The 20,519-nt window shown below is 37.9% G+C and overlaps 1 protein-coding gene across 30 annotated transcripts in view; it reads right to left on the reverse strand.

The window, feature by feature from the left end:
* The window catches only part of CATSPERE (catsper channel auxiliary subunit epsilon), a 182,128-nt gene that overhangs the window by 114,059 nt on the left and 47,550 nt on the right, over positions 1–20,519 (reverse strand). For 28 of the 30 annotated variants that reach the window (XR_010156542.1, XR_010156541.1, XR_010156519.1 and 25 more), the window contains one exon: positions 2,969–3,075. The exons of the other annotated variants lie outside the window; for them this stretch is intronic. Coding sequence is in view for 17 of the 28 variants with exons in the window: in XM_054674860.2 (XP_054530835.1) it covers positions 2,969–3,075 (107 nt within the window). In the remaining 11 variants the exon portion in view is untranslated. The remainder of the gene's footprint in view (positions 1–2,968; positions 3,076–20,519) is intronic. 30 annotated transcript variants of the gene reach the window in all.

Below are 20,519 nucleotides of genomic sequence, written 5' to 3' on the forward strand. Positions count from 1 at the left end.
TTCAGTTTAGCCTTTCATATGTACATATTTAATTCATCTGAGATTATTTTTATGTACAATATGAGGTTAAAAAAATTTATTTTATTTTTTACTAAGCCGAGGAAAGTAGGAAGTAAAAAACATTTTGAAATAAAGCTTTATTTTTTCCCTCTTGAGATGATCATCTAATTTTACTCCTTTAAGCTATTAATGTAATAAATTACATTAAAACATTTAAAAATATGATACTGAACTTGCACTTCTGGTATAAATCAACTTGATCATATATCATATATTTTTCATATATATTACTGGATTTATTTATTTATGTATTTAGAGACAAGGTCTCACTCTATTACCTAGGCTGGAGTACAGTGGCATGATCATAGCTCACTGTGGCCTCAAATTCCTGGGCTTGAGCAATCCTCCTGCCTCAGCCTCCCAAGTAGCTAGGACTACAGGTGCATGCCACTACACTTGGCTAATTTTTAATTTTTGTATAGAGATGGGGTCTCTCTATGTTTCCCAGACTGGTCTGAAACTCCTGGCCTCAAGCAATCCTCCTGCCTTGGCCTCCCAAAGTGCTGGGATTAAAGGTGTGAGCCACTATGCCTGGCCTATTGCTAAATTTATTTGATAATATTTTATTCAGGATTTGGCATCTACATTCAGGAATAAGATTAGCTTGTGATTTTCCTTTCTTATATAGCTCTTGCCTGAATTTGAGTATGCTAATAACTTCATCTCACTGTTTAGGATTGGAATTATCTGTGCTAGTGTTCTCTTCCCCTCCTCAATGATTGTTAAATAATAATTGTTTCTTTTCAGTTAAAACATTACTCAAGTTCTATATGTATTTTTTGGGTCAATTTTGATGATTTATATTTTTCTAGAATTTTTCCTTAGGTGCTGTGGAATTGGGGCCCACAGAACAATGCTGCTTGGCTCCCTGGATTCAGCCCCCTTCCTAGGGATATGTACGGACAAATTTTCCAGCTTGGCAGGGGTCCTGGGTCCACAGTATGTAAAACTCCTGGGTCTCTGCGTGTGCCTGAGTGGCTGCTCTGCTGAGACTCCACACAGCTCTGTGTATTGGACCCAAGGCCCTGGTGGCATGGGCTCATAAGGGCATCTCCTGATTGTGGGTTGCAGAGACCCAAGGGAGAAGTGTGGTATTGGCATAAGGATGAATATGTAGGGCAATGGAATAGAATTTAAAAATCCAGAAATATACTGTCACATTCACTCTTAACTGACTTTCAACAAAAGTGCCAAAACAATTCAATGGGGGAAACAACAGTCTTTTCAGCAAATTATGCTGGGACAACTAGATCTCCAGAAAGAAAAGAATCCATCTGGACCCCTACCACAAAATGAACTCACTGCAAATAGAGACCAAATATAAACTCAAAGTAGACCAAGGGCTTAAATGTAAGAGCGAACACTATAATACTCATAGGAAAAAAACAGTTTGGATTTGGCAATGGTTTCCTTGATATGGCACCCAAAGCACACAGAACCAAAGGAAAAAAACAGGTAATTAGGAATTCATAAAAATATAAAACTTCTGTGCTTTAAGGGTATCATGAAGAACCTGAAAAGACAATTCACAGAATGGGAGAAAATCCTTGTAAATCATGTTTGATAAAGGACTTGTATCTAGAATATAAAAAACTCTTAGGGCTAGTCATGGTGGCTTACAAGTAAGGTAATTATTGACCCAACTCTTGGTGAATCCGTGAGTGAGGGTGATCATAGTGATGGTGGGTTAAATCAAGAAATTAATGTTTGCCAAATTGTTAAGAAACACCTCCTACTATCACACAGTTCAAAACTCAACAATCACAAATATGGCGGCTCTCTGAGCGCTTTCCTACAGCATTGTTTATTGTCATGTTATACTCTTGTCTACTTTACAAATTTTTATTTTACAGTAGTTTGTATTCATCCATCCATTCATTTTCTAACCTGCTTATTCCAGTTCAGGGTTGTGGTTGGCCAGAGCCCATTCTGGCAGCTCAGGGCTCAAGGCAGGAGCCTACCCTGGACAGGACGCCATCCCATTGTAGGGCACACTGACATTCACACCCACACTCATTCCAACTGAGACCACGCAGACACACCAATGAACTTCAAGTGCACAGCTTTGGGATGTGAGAGGAAACCAGAATACCTGGAGGAAACCCACGCAGACACGGGGAGAGCATGCAAACTCCACACAGCAGTGGCCCCAACAGGGAATCAAGTTTTTTCTAATCAATGTTATAATGAACATTATTTGAGGACATGCTGTTTGTCATTTCCTATGTTTGGAATTCTCCCCCAGTTGGCTAGGTTTTACTTCTTTTCAATAATGCAGATGTCACCTTTTTAGAAAAGTCCTCCCTGACTCCCTCCCCTCCAGGCCAGAGTTGGTGCACCCTCTTTGTGTTCCTCTGCATCCTGGCCTCACTCCTATATAATACCTGTTTCTTGTTTGTCTCTCGCACTAAATGAAAGATTATTGAAGGCAGGTACTTTATCCTTTAGTTAAAAGCACCTTGCCCTGTGTCTAGGTGCTTAATAGACTAAGAAAGTCTGTCTATACCTTGTGATAACCTACTAACTTTAACAGTAATGTATCTTGCCTTTCAGGTAGAATTTGTGGTGTGTGTGTGTGTGTATGTGTGTGTACGGGCACTGGACACCACCGTGGTTGACTTTTATAAACCAGTAGGACACATTTTGAGATATTTCCAGGATTTGCCACCAACCTGAATGAGGCTCTTGGATTGAGGATTATGTATGGACACAAATTGTAAAACTCTAATCCAAGAGTCTAGCATTTTCTAAGTTAGTAATTAGTTCTGATTATCAAATTTTTTGTGTTTTATAAAAGAAGGCACTTGAAAATAACATATAAGACACATTTCATTAAGTTCCACTAGGATTTTAAAATCTAGTTTAAGTTTTCATATTTCTATATTTAAAATTAAAAAAAATTAAATACCCCCTTCTCATTTTCTCATTTGAAGAATAAACTTTTCTCTTCAGAATTGTATGTATGACAGGCTTCTGTCCCAATGTGGCCATCTGTGTGCTGAGTACTATGGAATTCTGTAAAAACAAATTAAATTTCATTTTTTATTATTTTCATAGCTAAAGTATTTTGATGTGACATCAGGATATATTGAATTTGTTATTTTCGTTAAGACACTGCTTACATTTGTAAATTTACCATGTGCTCAAGAGTCAGCTTTGTTCTTTCTACCTTATAGCCTCCTCCCCATGCGAACTTTATGAATTATAAATAAGTTGTAATAGTTTCCAACTCGTCAAAAACTCTACACACAATCAGAATCCTGAATGCACTGAAACTATGGGGATACTTAAATAAATAACCCTAGTGTTAATCTCAATGAAATACATAGTAGAGTTTCTGAAACTAATCTGTTAGAATTCTTCCTACGTGAGCCTGCCTTCAAAATGACATACTCTTTCAAGGCAGGTTTCAAATGATACCTGGGGGCTTTAAGGAAAATGCTCTTAGAAATCAGATAGATCTGAAAAGCTCCCTTTTTCTCATGATACATAAGGAGAAGGGGAATTGAGTTGGAATTATTCCTAATAAGGTACTTTTAGAATGGAAGCAACTGTTTTACTATGGGAAATTTCTAGAATTAAAAAATCAGATGATGAGGGCTAGTCTAGAATTCTATCCTAATCCTCTAATACTGCTTTTGTTTAATTTTCTAAAAACATGGCATCCACTCACAAAGGAACCTTTAAGATTGTTATCATGAGTGTCAGTAAGGAGTAATTAGGGGGGTTATGGGGTTATCTGATAGTAGAACCCATTGTGGGAAGTAGGAATAATGGTCAGGGAAGGCCTTTCCTGAAGAATACTCATTTGATGATTTTTTTTTTTTTTGAGACAAGAGTTTTGCTGTGTTGCCCAGGCTGGAGTGCAATGGCACAATCTCGGCTCACTGCAACCTCTACCTCCTGGGTTCAAGCGATTCTCCTACCTCAGCCTCCCAAGTAGCTGAGATTATAGGCATGCACCATCATGCCCCACTAATTTTTTTTATATTTGGTAGAGACAGGGTTTCACCATATTGGTGAGGCTGGTCTCGAACTCCTGACCTCAGGTGATCCACCCACCTCCTCCTCCCAAAGTGCTGGGATTACATGCATGAGCCACTGCACCCAGCCCATTTGATGATGTTTATAGAGAAATACAGGTTTGCCTAATAAATAATAAATAATAGATATTTTAATTTTGTTTCTGAAAATCATATTCACTATTCAGAATTTTAAATACAACTACCTTTTGTATAACTGCTGAGGAAAGAGTAAATGAAGCATTCTTAATGTAGCAAAGAGTAAGATGGAAGTAAAATATAATAAATAATACATATAAGAAGATTGTAGGAAAAATATCAAGAAAAAGTTAATATAATCATATAAACAAGCTTAAAAATATATATTTTTTGATTAAGAAAGTAATTCATGGTCATTAAAGATAATTTTATAAATATGGAAAAAACTAACACATAGAAATTATCAAAAAGGCAAAAACCACATTAGTGTTTTCTTCAGATTTACCAAGTACAGGTTACTGTTTTATATTCATGTTCAGTCTATAAACATCATTTTCAATGTCTGCATAATTTTTCACTGAGTGAATTATCACCATTTGCTTAACGCTCCTGTACTGGACATTTTGGTAGTTTTATTTTTTTCACTATTGGTAAATATTATTGCTAGGAACATCATCAGAGACACAGTCTTTTCCATGGTTAGGACTATTTCTTTTGATAAGATTCTTGGAAGTGTGATTGCTGGGTCAAAAGTTATAAACACTTTAAAAACTCTTTTAGGCTGGGTGCAGTGGCTCAATGCCTGTAATCCCAGCACTTCGGGAGGCCAACGTAGGTGGATCACCTGAAGTCAAGAGTTCGAGGCTAGCCTCACCAACATGGTGAAACTCTGTCTCTACTAAAAATACAAAAAATAGCTGGGCCTGGTAGCACACGCCTGTAGTCCCAGCTACTCAGGAGGCTGAGGCAGGAGAATCACTTGAACTCAGGAGGTGGAGGTTGCAGTGAGTTGATATCATGCCACTGCACTCCAGCCTGGGCAACAGAGAGACTCCGTCTCCAAAAGAAAAAAAAAAACAAAACCCTTTTAGCCTGGCACGGTGGTGCGCACCTGTAGTCCCAGCTACTCAGGAGGCTGAGGCAGGAGGATCACGTGAACCCAGGAGTTTGAGGCTACAGTGAGCTATAATCACACTACTGCACTCCAGCCTGGGTAAAAGAGTGAGACCCCATCTCTAAAAACAAACAAACAAACAAATAAACAAACAAACAAAACTCTCTTGATACATATTGCCAAAATAATTTCTAAAAGAATTATACCAATTTATGTTATTACTAGTGATCTATGACAGAACAAGTTTCATTATATTACTGCTAATGTTTGCATTGTTATTATTATTATTATTATTATTATTTGAGACAAGGTCTTACTCTGTCACCCAGGCTGGAGCTCAGTGGCTCAATCACAGCTCACTGCAACCTCTGCCTTTCAGGCTCAAGCAATCGCCCAACCTCAGCCTCCCGAATAGCTGTGACAAGTGTGTGCCACCACGCCCAGCTAATTTTGGTATTTTTTGTACAGATGGGGTTTTGCTATGTTGCCCAGACTGGTCTTGAACTCCTGGGCTCAAGCAATCCTCCTGCCTCAGCCTTCCAAAGTGCTGGGATTATAGGTGTGAGACACCATGCCTGGTATTATTATTTTTAATAGCATTATTATTATATTATTATTATTTTTAATAGTATTTTAAAATATACTAAATAGTATTTTAAAATATTATAATAGTATTGTTATTAAAAATAACAATAATTTTTCTAGTTATATCAACATATGGCTGTACATGTTGTTAAATTTAATAAACACGGTTGATCTTACCTGATTTTTTAGCAGCATTTGATACATTGGATGAATCTTCCCATTTGAAACACTCTTACTTGGCTTCCACGTTATCACTCCCTCCTGCTCTATTAATGGTTCCCAGGGTCTGGCCTTAGGCCCCCCTCTCTTCTCAGAGTATATTCTCTTCCTACGTGATCTCATTTCACTCATGGCTTCAAGTACCATCCAATTCCTGTACAACTCATCAAATTGTAAGCCAGATCCCAAATTTTATATCTAGTTCTAGATCTGAGGATCTAATTAGATTATTAATCGTGACTTCCAGTTGTCTCAGAAGCACTTCAAACCAATATGTTCAAAACTACACTGCTGCCTTGACGCTTGCCTCTCAAACCTGCATTTATAAATATTTGTTGAACAAATAATGAAAAAAATCTCACCATCCAGAGGAGAGTATGTATCTTTCATGAGACAGCTGTGATAAGAGAATTCTAGACAGAAGGAACAACAGTTACAAAGTCCCTGAGGTGGGAGAGGAGTTACTATGCTTGAGGAATTGACAGGAAAATAATGGCTCGTGTATAGTAGAAGGGGGAGACTAGTAAGTGGATAAGGTCAGAGAAGAGATAGGCAAGGGCTACATCATGCTAAGCATTGTATGCTTTGGAAAATAAGTTAGATTTTATTCTTAGTACAATGGCCGAACATTGAAGAGATTTTAAAATAGGATTTTAAATTATTTTATTTCAAAACTGTTTGACTCACAAGAAGTTTCCATGTACCCTTTCCCCAGCTTTTTCCCAATGGGAATAGTTTACATAATCCTAATGCATTGTCTAAACTAGGAAATTGATGCTGATACATTATTAACTCGGGTACAGACCTTATTCAGATTTCACCAATTTTTCCAGGCACTCTTTTTTTTTTTTTTTTTTTGAGATGGGGTCTTGCTCTGTCCGCCAGGCTGGAGTGCAGTGACGCGATCTCGGCTCACTGCAAGCTCCACCTCCCAGGTTCATGCCATTCTCCTGCCTCAGCCCCCCAAGTAGCTGGGACTACAGGTGCCTGCCACGACGCCCAGCTAATTTTTTGTATTTTTAGTAGAGACGGGGTTTCACCATGTTAGCCAGGATAGTCTCGATCTCCTGACCTCGTGATCCACCCGCCTCGGCCTCCCAAAGTGCTGGGATTACAGGCGTGAGCCACCGCGCCCGGCCCAGGCACTCTTTTATTTATTTATTTAGCATAGTTCTGTAAAACTTTATCACATGCGTAGATTCACGTAATTACCACCACAACCAGAACACAAGAGTGAATACATCACATAGAAGAAACTCTGTCATGTTACCACTTAAGATTCACAGCTGCCCACATATCCTAAGCCCTGAAAACCACTCAACTGTTTTGTATTACTACAATTTGTCACCTCTAAAATGTTCTATAAATGGAATCATACAGTATTCAATACTTTGAAAGTGGCTATTGAACTCAGCATCCATCCAAGTTGTTGGGCGTTATCAATAGTTAATTCCTGAAATGTTAAGAGCTAAACGATAAAACTCTTAGAAGAAAACATAGGCAAAAATATTCATGACATTGGATTTGGCAATGATTTCTTGGATATGAAACCAAAAGCCCGGGTAACAAAAAGAAAAATAGCTTTCATTAAAATTAAAAACTTCTGTGCCTCAAAAGTCCCTATGAACAGAATAAAAAGATAATCCACAGGATAGAAGAAAATAGTTTTAAATCACATATCTCATAAAACATTAATATCCAGAATATATAGAAAACTTAAACCTGAGCAATAAAAAATAACACCAAACAACCTAATTAAAAAATGAGTCTGGGAGCACAGGGATCAACTTGCTCCACCCACTACAGCCAGTGGCCATACACACCATTGGAGGACCTGAGGTTATACCCAACCCACCTGCAGCTTCCACCAGTGCGGCCTGCATGCATTTTTAATCTGGAGGCCTGGGAATCCACCTTCCCTGCCCACCACTGCCAGTGCCCATGCACACCATCTGAGGGCCTGAGGATGGTCCTGACCTGTCCACTGCCACCACCACTACCAGTGTCCCAGCATGGTGTCTGGGGACCTAGGGATAGATCCACCCTGCTCGTTGCAAGCGGCACCCACATGCACCACTGGAGTCATGATGATAGGCCAGACCTGCCTACATCCACCTTCACCAGTGCCCGCATGCATCATTCAGAAGCCTAGGGGTCAACTCACCCCAACTGCCGCTGCCAGTGTATATGCATGTTGTCCAGGGACCTGGAGATTGATCTTCTCCACCTGCTCCTACTGACACTCACATATACCCTCCAGGGGCCTGGGGATTGTTCTGCCCTGCCTGACACCACTGGCACTTATGTATGCCTTTCAGGGGCCTGAGAATAGACCTGTCCTGCCCATCACTTCCACCATGTGGATTTACTGAAGACCTTGGGACTGGCCTGCCCAACCTGCCGCTGGCACTGGCACCCACATCTGTGTGCCACCTGGAGGCCTGGGGATTGGCCAATTCAGCCCACCACTGCAATTGCTGGTACTCACGTGCTGCAAGGGTGCTGAAGGGTTGGCCTCCTGCTGCTACTGCCACTGCTTATGCAATGAATGCTGCCAAGGGGCCTGCGGACCTGACACCCATCTGGCCCACTGCTGCCACTGCCAGCACTCAAGCAAGCCACCTGGAGGCCCAAGAATTGGTCTACCCAGACCTGCTACTACTAGTGCCCATGTAGGCTGCCAGGGGGTTCACGAACCTGATGTTTAGCCAGCTGTCCCTACCACTGGTGTCCATGGACCAGCCTGCCTGGTTCTCCTGTCCCCAACAAAGCCCCACCATAGCCTTCAATAACAACCACAGCCTAAGCCACTGCAAAACTCAGAGACATCATTGATGCTGATTATATAGCTGAAGAAATCATGCAGGGACTACACTACTGTGCCCATCCAGAATTAAAGCCAGAGTAACCTACCCAACCAACATTGAAGAAATATCCAAAGGAAAATGTCTTCCACTATGAAAGCCAATCTATAAAACTGAAAGAAGCAACTTTTATACCAGATGCACAGATACCAATGTATCTGTGCAAGACACAAGAAACATGAAAAAGCAAGGAAACATGACTCTTCCAAAGGAACACAATAATTCTCTGTAACAGATCCCAACAAAAAGGAAATCTAAGAAATGTCTGAAAAGGAATTGAAAATAATGACAATAAAGAAACTCAGAGAGGGAGGAGGAAAAAAAGAAACAGTGAGATACAAGAGAACACAAATAAACAATACAAAGAAATTAGGAAATCAATTCAAGATCTGAATGAGAGATTTAACAAACAGATAGATATTAAAGAAAAAGGTCAAACAGAAATCTTGGAACTGAAGAATTCAATGCATAAAATTAAAAATACAATTAAGAGCTTTAACAATGGACTTGATTGAGCAGAAGAAAGAATTTCTGAACTCGAAGACAGGTCTTTTGCAATAACCCAGTCAAACAAACAAAAAGAATAAGAAAGCATGAAGAAAGCCTATATGACATATGGGATACCATAAAGCAACCAGATATTTGAATTTTGAGAGCTCCAGAAGGTGGAGAGACAGGCAAACACATAGAAAACCTATTTTACAAAATAATCGCTGAAAACTTCCCAAGTCTTGCAAGATATATAGATATCCAGGTACAGGAAGCTCAAGGATCTCCAAATAGATTTAACCCAAAAAGGTTTTCTCCAAGGTACATGGATTTCAAACTGCCAAAAGGTAAAGGCAAAAAGAGAATTCTAAAATCAGCAAGAGAAAAGCATCAAGTCACATGTAAGGGAATCTTCCTCATATTAACAGTGGATTTCTCAGCAGAAACCTAATAGGCCAGGAGAGAATGAGATGATACAGTCAAAGTTCTAACTGCCAGTGTGGAATACAATACCTAGAAAAGCTATCCTTCAAAAATAAAGAAATGAAGTCTTTCCCAGGTAAGCAAAACCTGGGGGAATTCATCAACAATAGATCAGCCCTACAAGAAATGCTTAAGGAAGTCCTATATCTGGAAGTGAAAGGATGGTATCTACCATAATGAAAACACACAAAAGCATACAACTCAATGGTATATCAATAACACAAAGAAGAAAGAGAAAGGAGTCAAATGTTACCACTACAGAAAACCACCAAACTGCAATGATAAACAATAAGAGAGAATGAAGGAACAAAGGATATACAAAAGAACCAGAAAAAAATTAACAGAATGACAGGAATAGTCCTCACCTATAAATAATAACCTTGAATATAATGTAAATGAATTAAATTTTCCATTTAAATGACATTTACAGGCTGAATGGATTAAAAAAAAAACACAATCCAACTATATATTGCCTATAAGAAACTCACTTCACTTGTAAACATACATGAAGATTCATAGTGAAGGCATATAAAAAGTTATTCCACACAAATGGAGTCAAAGTGAGCAGGAGTAGCTATTCTTATAGTAGGTAAAACAGACTTTAAGTCAAAAACCATAAAAAGAGACAAAGAAAGTCATTAGATAATAATAAATAAATCAGTTCAGCAAGAGGATATAGCATTATTTAGAAATGTTATATGCATTCAGCCAGGCGCGGTGGCTCATGCCTGTAATCCCAGCACTTTGGGAGGCTGAGGTGGGTGGATCACCTGAGGTCAGGAGTTCGAGACCAGCCTGACCAACATGGTGAAACCCTGTCTCTACTAAAAATACAAAATTAGCCAGGTGTGCTGGTGGGCGCCTATAATCCCAGCTACTCGGGAGGCTGAGGCAGGAGAATTGCTTGAACCTGGGAGGCGGAGGTTGCAGTGAGCCAAGATAGTGCCATTGCACTCCAGCCTGGGCAACAAGAATGAAATTCTGTCTCAAAAAAAAAAAGAAAAAAAAAGAAAGAAATGTTATATGCACTCAACACACCCAGATATATAAAGCAAATATAATTACATCTAAAGGGAGAAATAGACCTCCATAAAAATAATAGCTGGGGAGTTCAACACCCCACTCTCAGCATTGGACAGAACTCTAGATAGAAAATCAACAAAGAAACACTGGATTCAAACTGCACTTCAGACTAAATGGACCTAACAGACATTTACAAAACATTTTGCATAAAAAGTACAGAATACACATTCTTTTAATCAACATGTGAAATGTTCTCCAGAAGTGGCCATATATTAGGACACAAAACAAATCTCAAACATTTTTTTAAAAATTGAATTCATAGCAAGTGTCTTCTCTGACCACAGTGGAATAAAATTAGATGTCAAAAACAAGAGGAATATTTGAAACTATAAAAATACATGGATGAAAGTGGACATTCTAGGGAAGAAAAGAATGCATGGAAATTAAACAACATGCTCCTAAATGACCATTGGGTCAGGAAAGAAATTAAGAATATATTAAAAAATTCCTTGACGCAAATGAAGATAGAAACACAACATATCAAAATCTATGGGATGCTGTAAAAGCACTGCTAAGAGAGAAGTTTATAGCAATAAACACCTAGGTCATAAAAGTAAAAGGATCTCAAATACACAACCTAATGCACCTCAAGGAACCAGAAAAGCAAGAACAAATCAAACCCAAAATTAGTAGAAAGAAAGAAAGAATAAAGATCAGAGCAGAACTAAATGAAATAGAGACTAAAACACATACAAAGAATCAACAAAACAAAAAGTTGATTTTTAAAAAAGATAAACAAAATCGATAAACTGCTACTTAGAGTGACCAAGAAAAAAAGAGAGAAGACTCGATAAAATCAGAAACAAAAAGGACACATTACAACTGATGTGGATCCACAAACCTTCAAAGGATCCTTAAGGACTATTTATGAACCACTATATGCTAACAAATTGTGAAACCTAAAGGAAATGAATAAATTCCTGGACACGTAAAATCTACCATGATTATACCAGGAAGAAATAGAAAACCTGAATAGACCATTAATTAGTAACAGGATTGAATCTCCAATAAAATGTCTCCCAAAAAAGAAAAGCCCAGGACCAGATGGCTTTACTGCTGAATTTTACCAAACTTATAAAGAATAACTAATATCGGTTCTCTGCAAACTATTCCAAAAATTTGAAGGGGAGGAAATTCTCCCTAACTCATTTTACAAGGCAAGCGTTACCCTGACACCAAAACCAGACAAGGACACAACAACAACAACAAACTACAGGCCAATATCCCTGATGACAGAGATGCAAAAATTCAAAACAAAATACTAGCAAAATGAATCCAACAAGACATCAAAAAGATAATTCACCATGATCAGGTGAGATTTATCCCAGGGATACAAGGGTGGTTCAACATATGCAAATCAATAAATATGATATATCACATCAACAGAATGAAGAACAAAAACCATATGATTGTCTTAATAGATGCAGAAAAAGCATTTGATAAGATTCAACATCTCTTCATGATAAAAAAAAAACTCGACAAATTAGGCATAGAAGGAACATACCTCAACATAATAAAAGCCATATATCACAGACCCACAACTAACATCATACCGAATGGGGAAAAGTTGAAAGCTTCTCCCTCTAAGAACTGGATCAAAACAAGGGTGCCCACTTTTACCACTCCTATTCAACATAATACTGGAAGTCCTAGCCGAACAATAGACAAAAGGAAAAAAAAAAGGATCAAGGTTGGAAAATAAATTGTTCTTCTTTGCAGATGACACAATGACACAATTTTTTTTTTTTTTTTTTGGTGGGGGAAGGGGCACAGAATCTCACTCAGATCATGGCTCACTGTAGCCTCAAACTCCTGGGCTCAAGTGATCCTCCTGCTTTAGCCTCCCACGTAGCTGGCACTACAGGCACGTGCTACTATGCCTGGCTAATTTTTTTATTTTTTTTATTTTTTTTAGAGATAGGGTCTCACTATGTTGCCCACACTTGTCTTGAGCTCCTCCCAAGCAATCCACACCACCTTGACCTCCCAAAGTGCTGGGATTACAGGTATGAGCCACCACACCCAGCCAACACAATCTTATATATAGAAAAACCTAGATTCCACCAAAAAAAGTGTAGAACTAGTAAATGAATTCAGTAGTTGCACAATACAAAATCAACATAGAAAAAACAGTAGTGTTTCTGGCCAGGCGCAGTGGCTCACGCCTGTAATCCCAGCACTTTGGGAGGCCGAGGTGGGCGGATCACAAGGTCAGGGTATTGAGACCATCCTGGCTAACACGGTGAAACCCCATCTCTACTAAAAATAAAAAAAAAATTAGCTGGGCATGGTGGCAGGTGCCTATAGTCCCAGCTAATCGAGAGGCTGAGGCAGGAGAATGGTGTGAACCTGGGAGGCGGAGCTTGCAGTGAGCCAAGATCGTGCCACTGCACTCCAACCTGGGTGACAGAGTGAGACTCTGTCTCAAAAAAAAAAAAGAACAGAAAAAACAGTAGTGTTTCTTACACCAATAACAAACTAGCTGAAAAACAAATCAAGAAAGCAATTCCATTTACAATAGTTACAAAAAAAATTACCTAGGAATAAATTTCAGGAAGTAAAAGACCTCTACAAAGAAAAGTATAAAACACTGAGGAAAAAAATTGAAGATGACATAAACAAATGGGAAGACATTCCATATTGCAGTATCAGACCAATTAATATTGTTAAAACGACCATACTACCCAGAGCAATGTACAAATTCAATGCAATCTCTATCAAAATATCAAGGACATTCTTTACAGAAATAGAAAAAAAAATCCTAAAATTCATATGGAACCACAAAAGATCCCAAGTAGCCAAAACAATAATGAGCAAAAAGAACAAAGCTAGGGGCATACACAACCTGACTTCAAGTACAGTACAAAGCTATAGTAACCAAAACAGCATGGTATTGTTATAAAAACATAGACCGATAGAATAGAGAATCCAGAAATAAATCCACATATTTACAGCCAACTAATTTTTGACAAAGGCACCAAGAACATACATTTGGGAAAGGATGCCCTCTTCAATAAATTGTGCTGGGAAAACTGGATATCCATATGCAGAAGGATGAAATTAAACCTTTATCTCTCACTATATATATATCAACTCAAAATGAATTAAAGACTTAAAGGTAAGACATGAAACTATAGAACTACTAGAAGAAAACAGAGGAAATGCTTTAGGACATTGGTCTGGGCAAACATTTTACAGCTAAGACTTCAAAAGCATATGCAACAAACACAAAAATAGACAAATGGGACTTTATTAAATTAAAAAGCTTCTACACAGCAAAGGAAACAATCAACGAAGTGAAGAGACAGTCTGTAGAATGGGGGAAAATACTTGCAAACTATTCATCTGATATGTAACCCTCATATGCTGTTGGTAGGAATGTAAATCGGTACAACTCCTATGGAAAACAGTATGGAAATTTTTCAAAAAACTAAACATGAAACTACCATGCAATCCAGCAATCCCACTACTAGGTATTTATCCAAAGGAAACGAAATCAGGATGTCAAAGGGATACCTGAACCCCCATGTTTATTGTAGCATTATTCACAATAGCCAAATATGGAAACAACCTAAATATTCAGCAATGGAAGAATGGGTAAAGAAAATGCAGTCTATATATATGATGTAATACTATTCAGCTATAAAAAAAAAAAAGAATGAAAACCTGTCATTTGCAGCAATATGCACGGAACTGGAGGCTATTATTTTGAGTGAAATATACCAGGCATAGAAAGAGAAATATCATATGTTCTCATATGTGGGAGCTAAAAAAGTGGATTTCATGGAGGTAGAGAGTTGAAAAGCGGTCACCAGATGCTGGGAAGGCTGGTGGGGGTGGTGGTGAAGAGAGGCTGGTTAATGGATATAAACACACAGTTAGATAGAATAAGCTCTAGTGTTTGATAGCATAGTAGGGTGAAGCTTAATCATTTATTGTATATTTGAAAATAGCTAAAAAATTGATTTTTAACATTCTCAGCACAAAAAAAAAAGATAAATGTTTGAGGTGATGGATATCCCAATTACCCTGATTTGATCATTACACATTGTATATGGGTACCAAAATATCACATATACCCCCAAAATAATCTATACATAATCTAATAAGATTATTAACAAGATTATCAAAAATCTTGTTACTCATTAAAAACAAAATAAAACTCCCTCCTCCAAAGACAAAACAAAACAAGTGTTAGTGAGGCTGTAGAGGAATCAGAACCTTTGTGTACTGCTAATGGGAATGTAAGATGGTGGAGGCGCTATGGAAAATGGTGTGGCAGTTTCTCAAAACAACAAAAATAGAGTTACCATGGGATCTAGCAGTTCCATTTCTGGGTATATACCCAGAAGTTTTTAAGCAGGGATATGAGCAGATATTTGTGCATCCATGTTCATAGCAGCACTGTCCACAAAAGCCAAAAGGTGGAAGCAACCCATGTGTCCAGTGATGGATGAATGGACACACAGAATGTGGTATATTTTATATATATATGACGGAATATTATTCAGCCTTAAAAAGGAAAGAAATTCTGAAACATGCTAAAACATGGGTGAACCTTGAAGACTTTATGCTAAGTGAACTAAGTTACAAAAGGTCAAAAATATTGTATGATTCCATTTACATAAATTATCTACAAGCCAGTATGAAACCCTGATCTTAAACTTCTAGCCTCTAGAACTGACAGGAGATAAATTTCTGGGTTTTTTTTGTTTTGTTTTGTTTTTGTTTTTGTTTTTTGAGATGGCGTCTCGCTCTGTCACCCAGGCTGGAGTGCAGCGGCGTGATCTCGGTTTACTGCAACCTCCGCCTCCCGGGTTCAAGTGATTCTTCTGCTTCAGCCTCCTGAGTAGCTGGGACTACAGGTGTGTGCCACCATGCCCAGCTAATTTTTTGTATTTTTAGTAGAGATGGGCTTTCACTGTGTTAGCCAGGATGGTCTCTATCTCCTGACCTCGTGATCCATCCACCTTGGCCTCCCAAAGTGCTGGGATTACAGGCATGAGCCACCACGCCCAGCCAAATTTCTATTTTTTAAGCCACCCGGTCTATGGTATGTTGTTAGGATCACCTGAGCTGACTAATAACATGTATGCTGGAAACATACATGTTAAGCAAACGGATGGCAGATGGTGGGAGTCTAGTTTCTTATTCTTAAGGTAGGAGATTACAGCTAAGCAAGGAAGGAGTCCAGAATGATTAATGTGGTCATAGATTAGGGTTGAAGCCATCTGTATAAACTCACATTTAGCTTAATATAAATACAGATAGTTAAATATGGAAAAATTTATAGATATGTGTGTATATATGCTTGGATTAGTACACACATATATGTTTCCTTGCTCTGACAGCTGAGAGAGGAAAACAACCAAACATCAAAAAGCACACCTAGTACCCCGATCTTGATGTCTAATACCTTTCTCTAATAAAAGAACCGAAACAGTCCAGAGCTCCTAGGAGAAATGCCTGATTCTAGGACTGGGAATGTAAGATGGTGCACGTGCTATGATGCAGGAATTATACCGGATTAGCTTGGAGCATCTTATAGTGCCAGTAAGAAAGAGAGTGTTAACAACAAAGAAAACAACAAAACAACCAAACAACAAAACCCCACGATGATGAGAGAATGTCAAAGGGATGCAGGAGCTGACTGAAAGAGCTCCCAATAAATAAAGTAGTATTGAATTGTAACCCAAAACATAAAATAAATATTCATGAGTCCATAGTGATATAAATAAATGATTGAATAAGTAAATAAATAAATCAGGGATAAGACAAGTCTGCCATAAAATAAGAATTCCAAAAATATTTATGTAGATACTCCTTTCCTTAAGAAGGTAAAGTATAACTGTACTGAGTGACTTACTTCCAAGGCAAACAACATGGACAGGGAGAAGAAAGAGGAACTTTACAGTAGAGGATCACAATCACAAGCCAGGTGATGAACGCAAACATCAGCAGCAACACATCATATGATTGTATGCACCCTTGATTGTGTGTAATGGGAATGCCACTTTACTTCGGCGGTCTTCCTGCCTGAAACACCTAACTCCAATCTGATTATGAGAAAAATCTCAGATGAATTCCAATGGACTGACATTTTACAAAATATCTGACCAGCAATCCTCAACATTTCCAAGGGCATCAAAAGCCATGAAAGTCTAGAAACTGTCACAATTAAGAACGTAAAGAGACAAGACAACTAAATATAATTTGCTATTCCTGGTGGGATTCTGGAATACAAAATGAACATTAGCTGAGGAAATGTGAATAAAATATGGACTTCTATTAATAATAATGTAACAATATTGGTTACAATAATAATGTAACAATTTGTAATTATGACAAATATACAACAGGAAGATATTAATAATAGAGAAAACTAGGTGTGGGATAATCAGGAACTCCTTGTACTATCTTTGTAATAATTCTGTAAAACTAAAACTGTTCTAAAAGAAAAAGTGTTTTTGAAAAGTGAATGAATGCAAGGTGAGGACATAGAAACCTTTTATTTAAAAAACTCTTTCAAAATGCTTAGATATGAAATAAAAGGAACATGGTATTGCCATCAGTATTTCAAGTGCAGATAAATAGCTGGATATTTGTGTGCTCTTTTATTTGTTAAACATGGTGAATAGAGGAATATTTAACTGTCCCACATTGGTTTTACATTCTACTATGGTTACCATGTTAAATAAAAAAGAAACATGCTTATACACAGAGTCAAAAATAAAACTTTAGAAAAAAAGGAAAAAAATAAGCATGAAATATCTCCAGGTCATAGAAAACTATAAAAGTGAAACACAAAATTTGTTAAATAACCAAATAAAATGTCTGAAAATAACTGATATGAGTAACTCAGTGAGTGGGTTTAATAGCGTATTAGAAATAATTTTCTAGGTGCAGTGGCTCCCACCTGTAATCCCAGTGCTTTGGGAGGCTGAGGTGGGTGGATCGCTTGAGCCCAGAGGTTTGAGACTAGCCTGGGCAATGTGGCAAGACCTGGTCTCCACAAAAATTAGCCAAGTGTCGTGGTGTGTGTCTGTGGCTCCAGCTACATGGGAGGATCACTTGAGCCCAGGAGGCTGAGGCTGCAGTGAGCCATGATTGTGCCACTGCACTGCAGCCTGGGTGACAGAGTGAGACCTCGTCTCAAAAGAAACAAAAATTTTAAAAAGAAATTATTTTAGCAACCTAGAAGTTGGTCAGAAGAAATAGCTGAGCCAAACATGGCACAGAGAGATAAAAAGAGGGAATATATTGATAAGAGGGTAAACGTGATGGCAGATGAATCAGATGGGTCTAATATATGTTGAAATGGAATTTCAGGAGATAGAATGAGAACATGTTTATTTGGAATCCCAGAGGAAAGGGAGAAAAATGATGAGGCACAGACAATATTTGAAAAGACGTGGCTAATAATTTTCAGAAGATTGTGGAAACCCCAATCCACAGATTCATAAAGTCAAATAATTCCAAGTAGAGTAAATTTTTTTAAAATTCACATTTAGATACATCATAGTAAAACTGCAGAAAACAAAAGACAAAGAGAAAAATCTCAAAAGCAGCCAGAGGAGAAAAGATGGATTACTTACTTATTCAACACCTCTTGTAAACTGTAGTACCCTACTTTTTAATCTAGCCAATTCTGGCAACACACTTCACACATTTATAACCTGATAGAATCTCCCATCAACTCTAGCATCATCAACTCAAGCATCATTTTCCCTTCTCTGTCAAGGCCTGTCTATCCCTGCATCTTGGCTGCCCGTGGAAACCTATTCTGCACAACCAGGACAGGAAGTACCAGGAGTTAACAAGCCAGGGGGAAACCTCTGACCAATGGGGGATGGGAACCTTTCTCTCCTCTGTGAGGCAACTCTGAGGCATTTTCTGTTCTTCTGTTGGACAATTTTCAAACCTATTCTACATGGCTTCTTGGAGGAGCTCAGCAAGATTGTGCTCTAGTGGTCCATGGCAGTGATAGCCTAAAAATTGTATCTCCCTCCTTTCCTGGCACACTTTTCCTGGTCCTCCACTCTTATTTCCTGGCATCACCTCCAAAAATGAACTATAAGCACACTTCTGGGGAGCCCAGGTTAAGACACTTTCGAAGGAGTGAACAGGCAGAAAGATGGTTTCCTAACAGCAACAGTGGAAGTAAGGAGCCGGTGAAACAGTATCTTTAAAACACTGAGACAGAAAAACTGCTAACTGGCAACTGAAGAGAGTTGCCAGTTAAAAAGAATATACACAGGCAGAACAAATATAAAGCAAATCTAAGAATATATTGTGTCTCTATTAGATGAAAACGAACTTAATGCTCTAATTAAAGACATATAATGCCAGTCAAGATAAAAAACAGAAACAAAAACTCAACTTTATAGTGTTTATAAGACACATATTAAAAATATAAGTCTGGTTTGAGTTGGTGTTTGAAAAAAACTGTAAGGATACAGGAAGCTTAAAGTAAAAGCAGGAAAAATGTACAGCCACATACAAATATTCATCCCCCCAAATCTGGTTTAGCTATATCAGAAAAACACATTGTAAAACAAAGCATTTCTAAAGATAAAGGTGGTCATCACTTCATTTCATCATTGTGGATGATTGATCAAAACCGTAGTTTCAAAATAATCCCCTCAAACTGCTCATGTGAAAAAAAAAAAAAGCCCTGATTCGGTTATGGCAGATATCTTGAAGGCAGTGACACCTAATTAGAGACCTAAAACATGAGTAGAAGTTACTGAGATGAAGAAAATGGCTGCGCAGTTGATGTGCAGGGAACAGCATCAGCCAAGACACAGATGCATAGAACAGCAGGTGTGTGTGAGGAGACAGCAGAGTCCAGTGGCCGGAGGCAAGATGTGTAGAGAGCTGAGGCCAGAGAAGAGGGGCAGAGGCAGATAAGGTTTTGTATTTCACATTAAGAGCCTAAGAGTTAAGAGTCTATGCTGTTTCTAATGGAGAGCCATAGAAAGGATTTAATAAAATTATATCATCATGGATAAATGTGCAGATGAAAAGAAAGTATTAAGTATGAATGCACTAAATAACATTAAAATGTGCATATTTACTTAAAATGATTAGAAATTAAGTCAATATCATACTTAAAGTGTTGAATTACCATTAATTTATTTTATTCCCTCTAAAGTTGATTACCAGATGAAACAATTGGTTGCATACCCTTCTGATTTATCAATCCTTCCCTTGTGAATTTGATTACCATGAGATAGGATAATATGCTATTTAAAAATCAGACAGCTCTTGACTCATTAAAATGTAAACAGTCCCATGAGAAATTAACAGTTAGCTAATTCCTCATTTTAGATTTTTCTTTAATACATTTCAATTGTAACAGAAGACAAAATTTAAATCTTGAAAGAGGTAAATTTGTAACAAAAAAAGAAAGGATTTATTTATTCACTGTGTTGGACCTTTAGAAAATTCATTTATCTTCAAGTGATAAAGGATTCAATAAGTGATTAGACAGATTTTTAAAGAAGGTTTTGATATGGATGCTCAAGGAACATCTCTAAAGCACCTCAATGGTCAGCCCCTTCATGAATGATGAGGTTAATAGAAAATATGCCCTATACACCAATAACAGAAAAGCAGAGA

The sequence above is a fragment of the Pan troglodytes genome, chromosome 1 (genome assembly GCF_028858775.2).
Source record: "Pan troglodytes isolate AG18354 chromosome 1, NHGRI_mPanTro3-v2.0_pri, whole genome shotgun sequence".
Taxonomy (NCBI): domain Eukaryota; kingdom Metazoa; phylum Chordata; class Mammalia; order Primates; family Hominidae; genus Pan; species Pan troglodytes.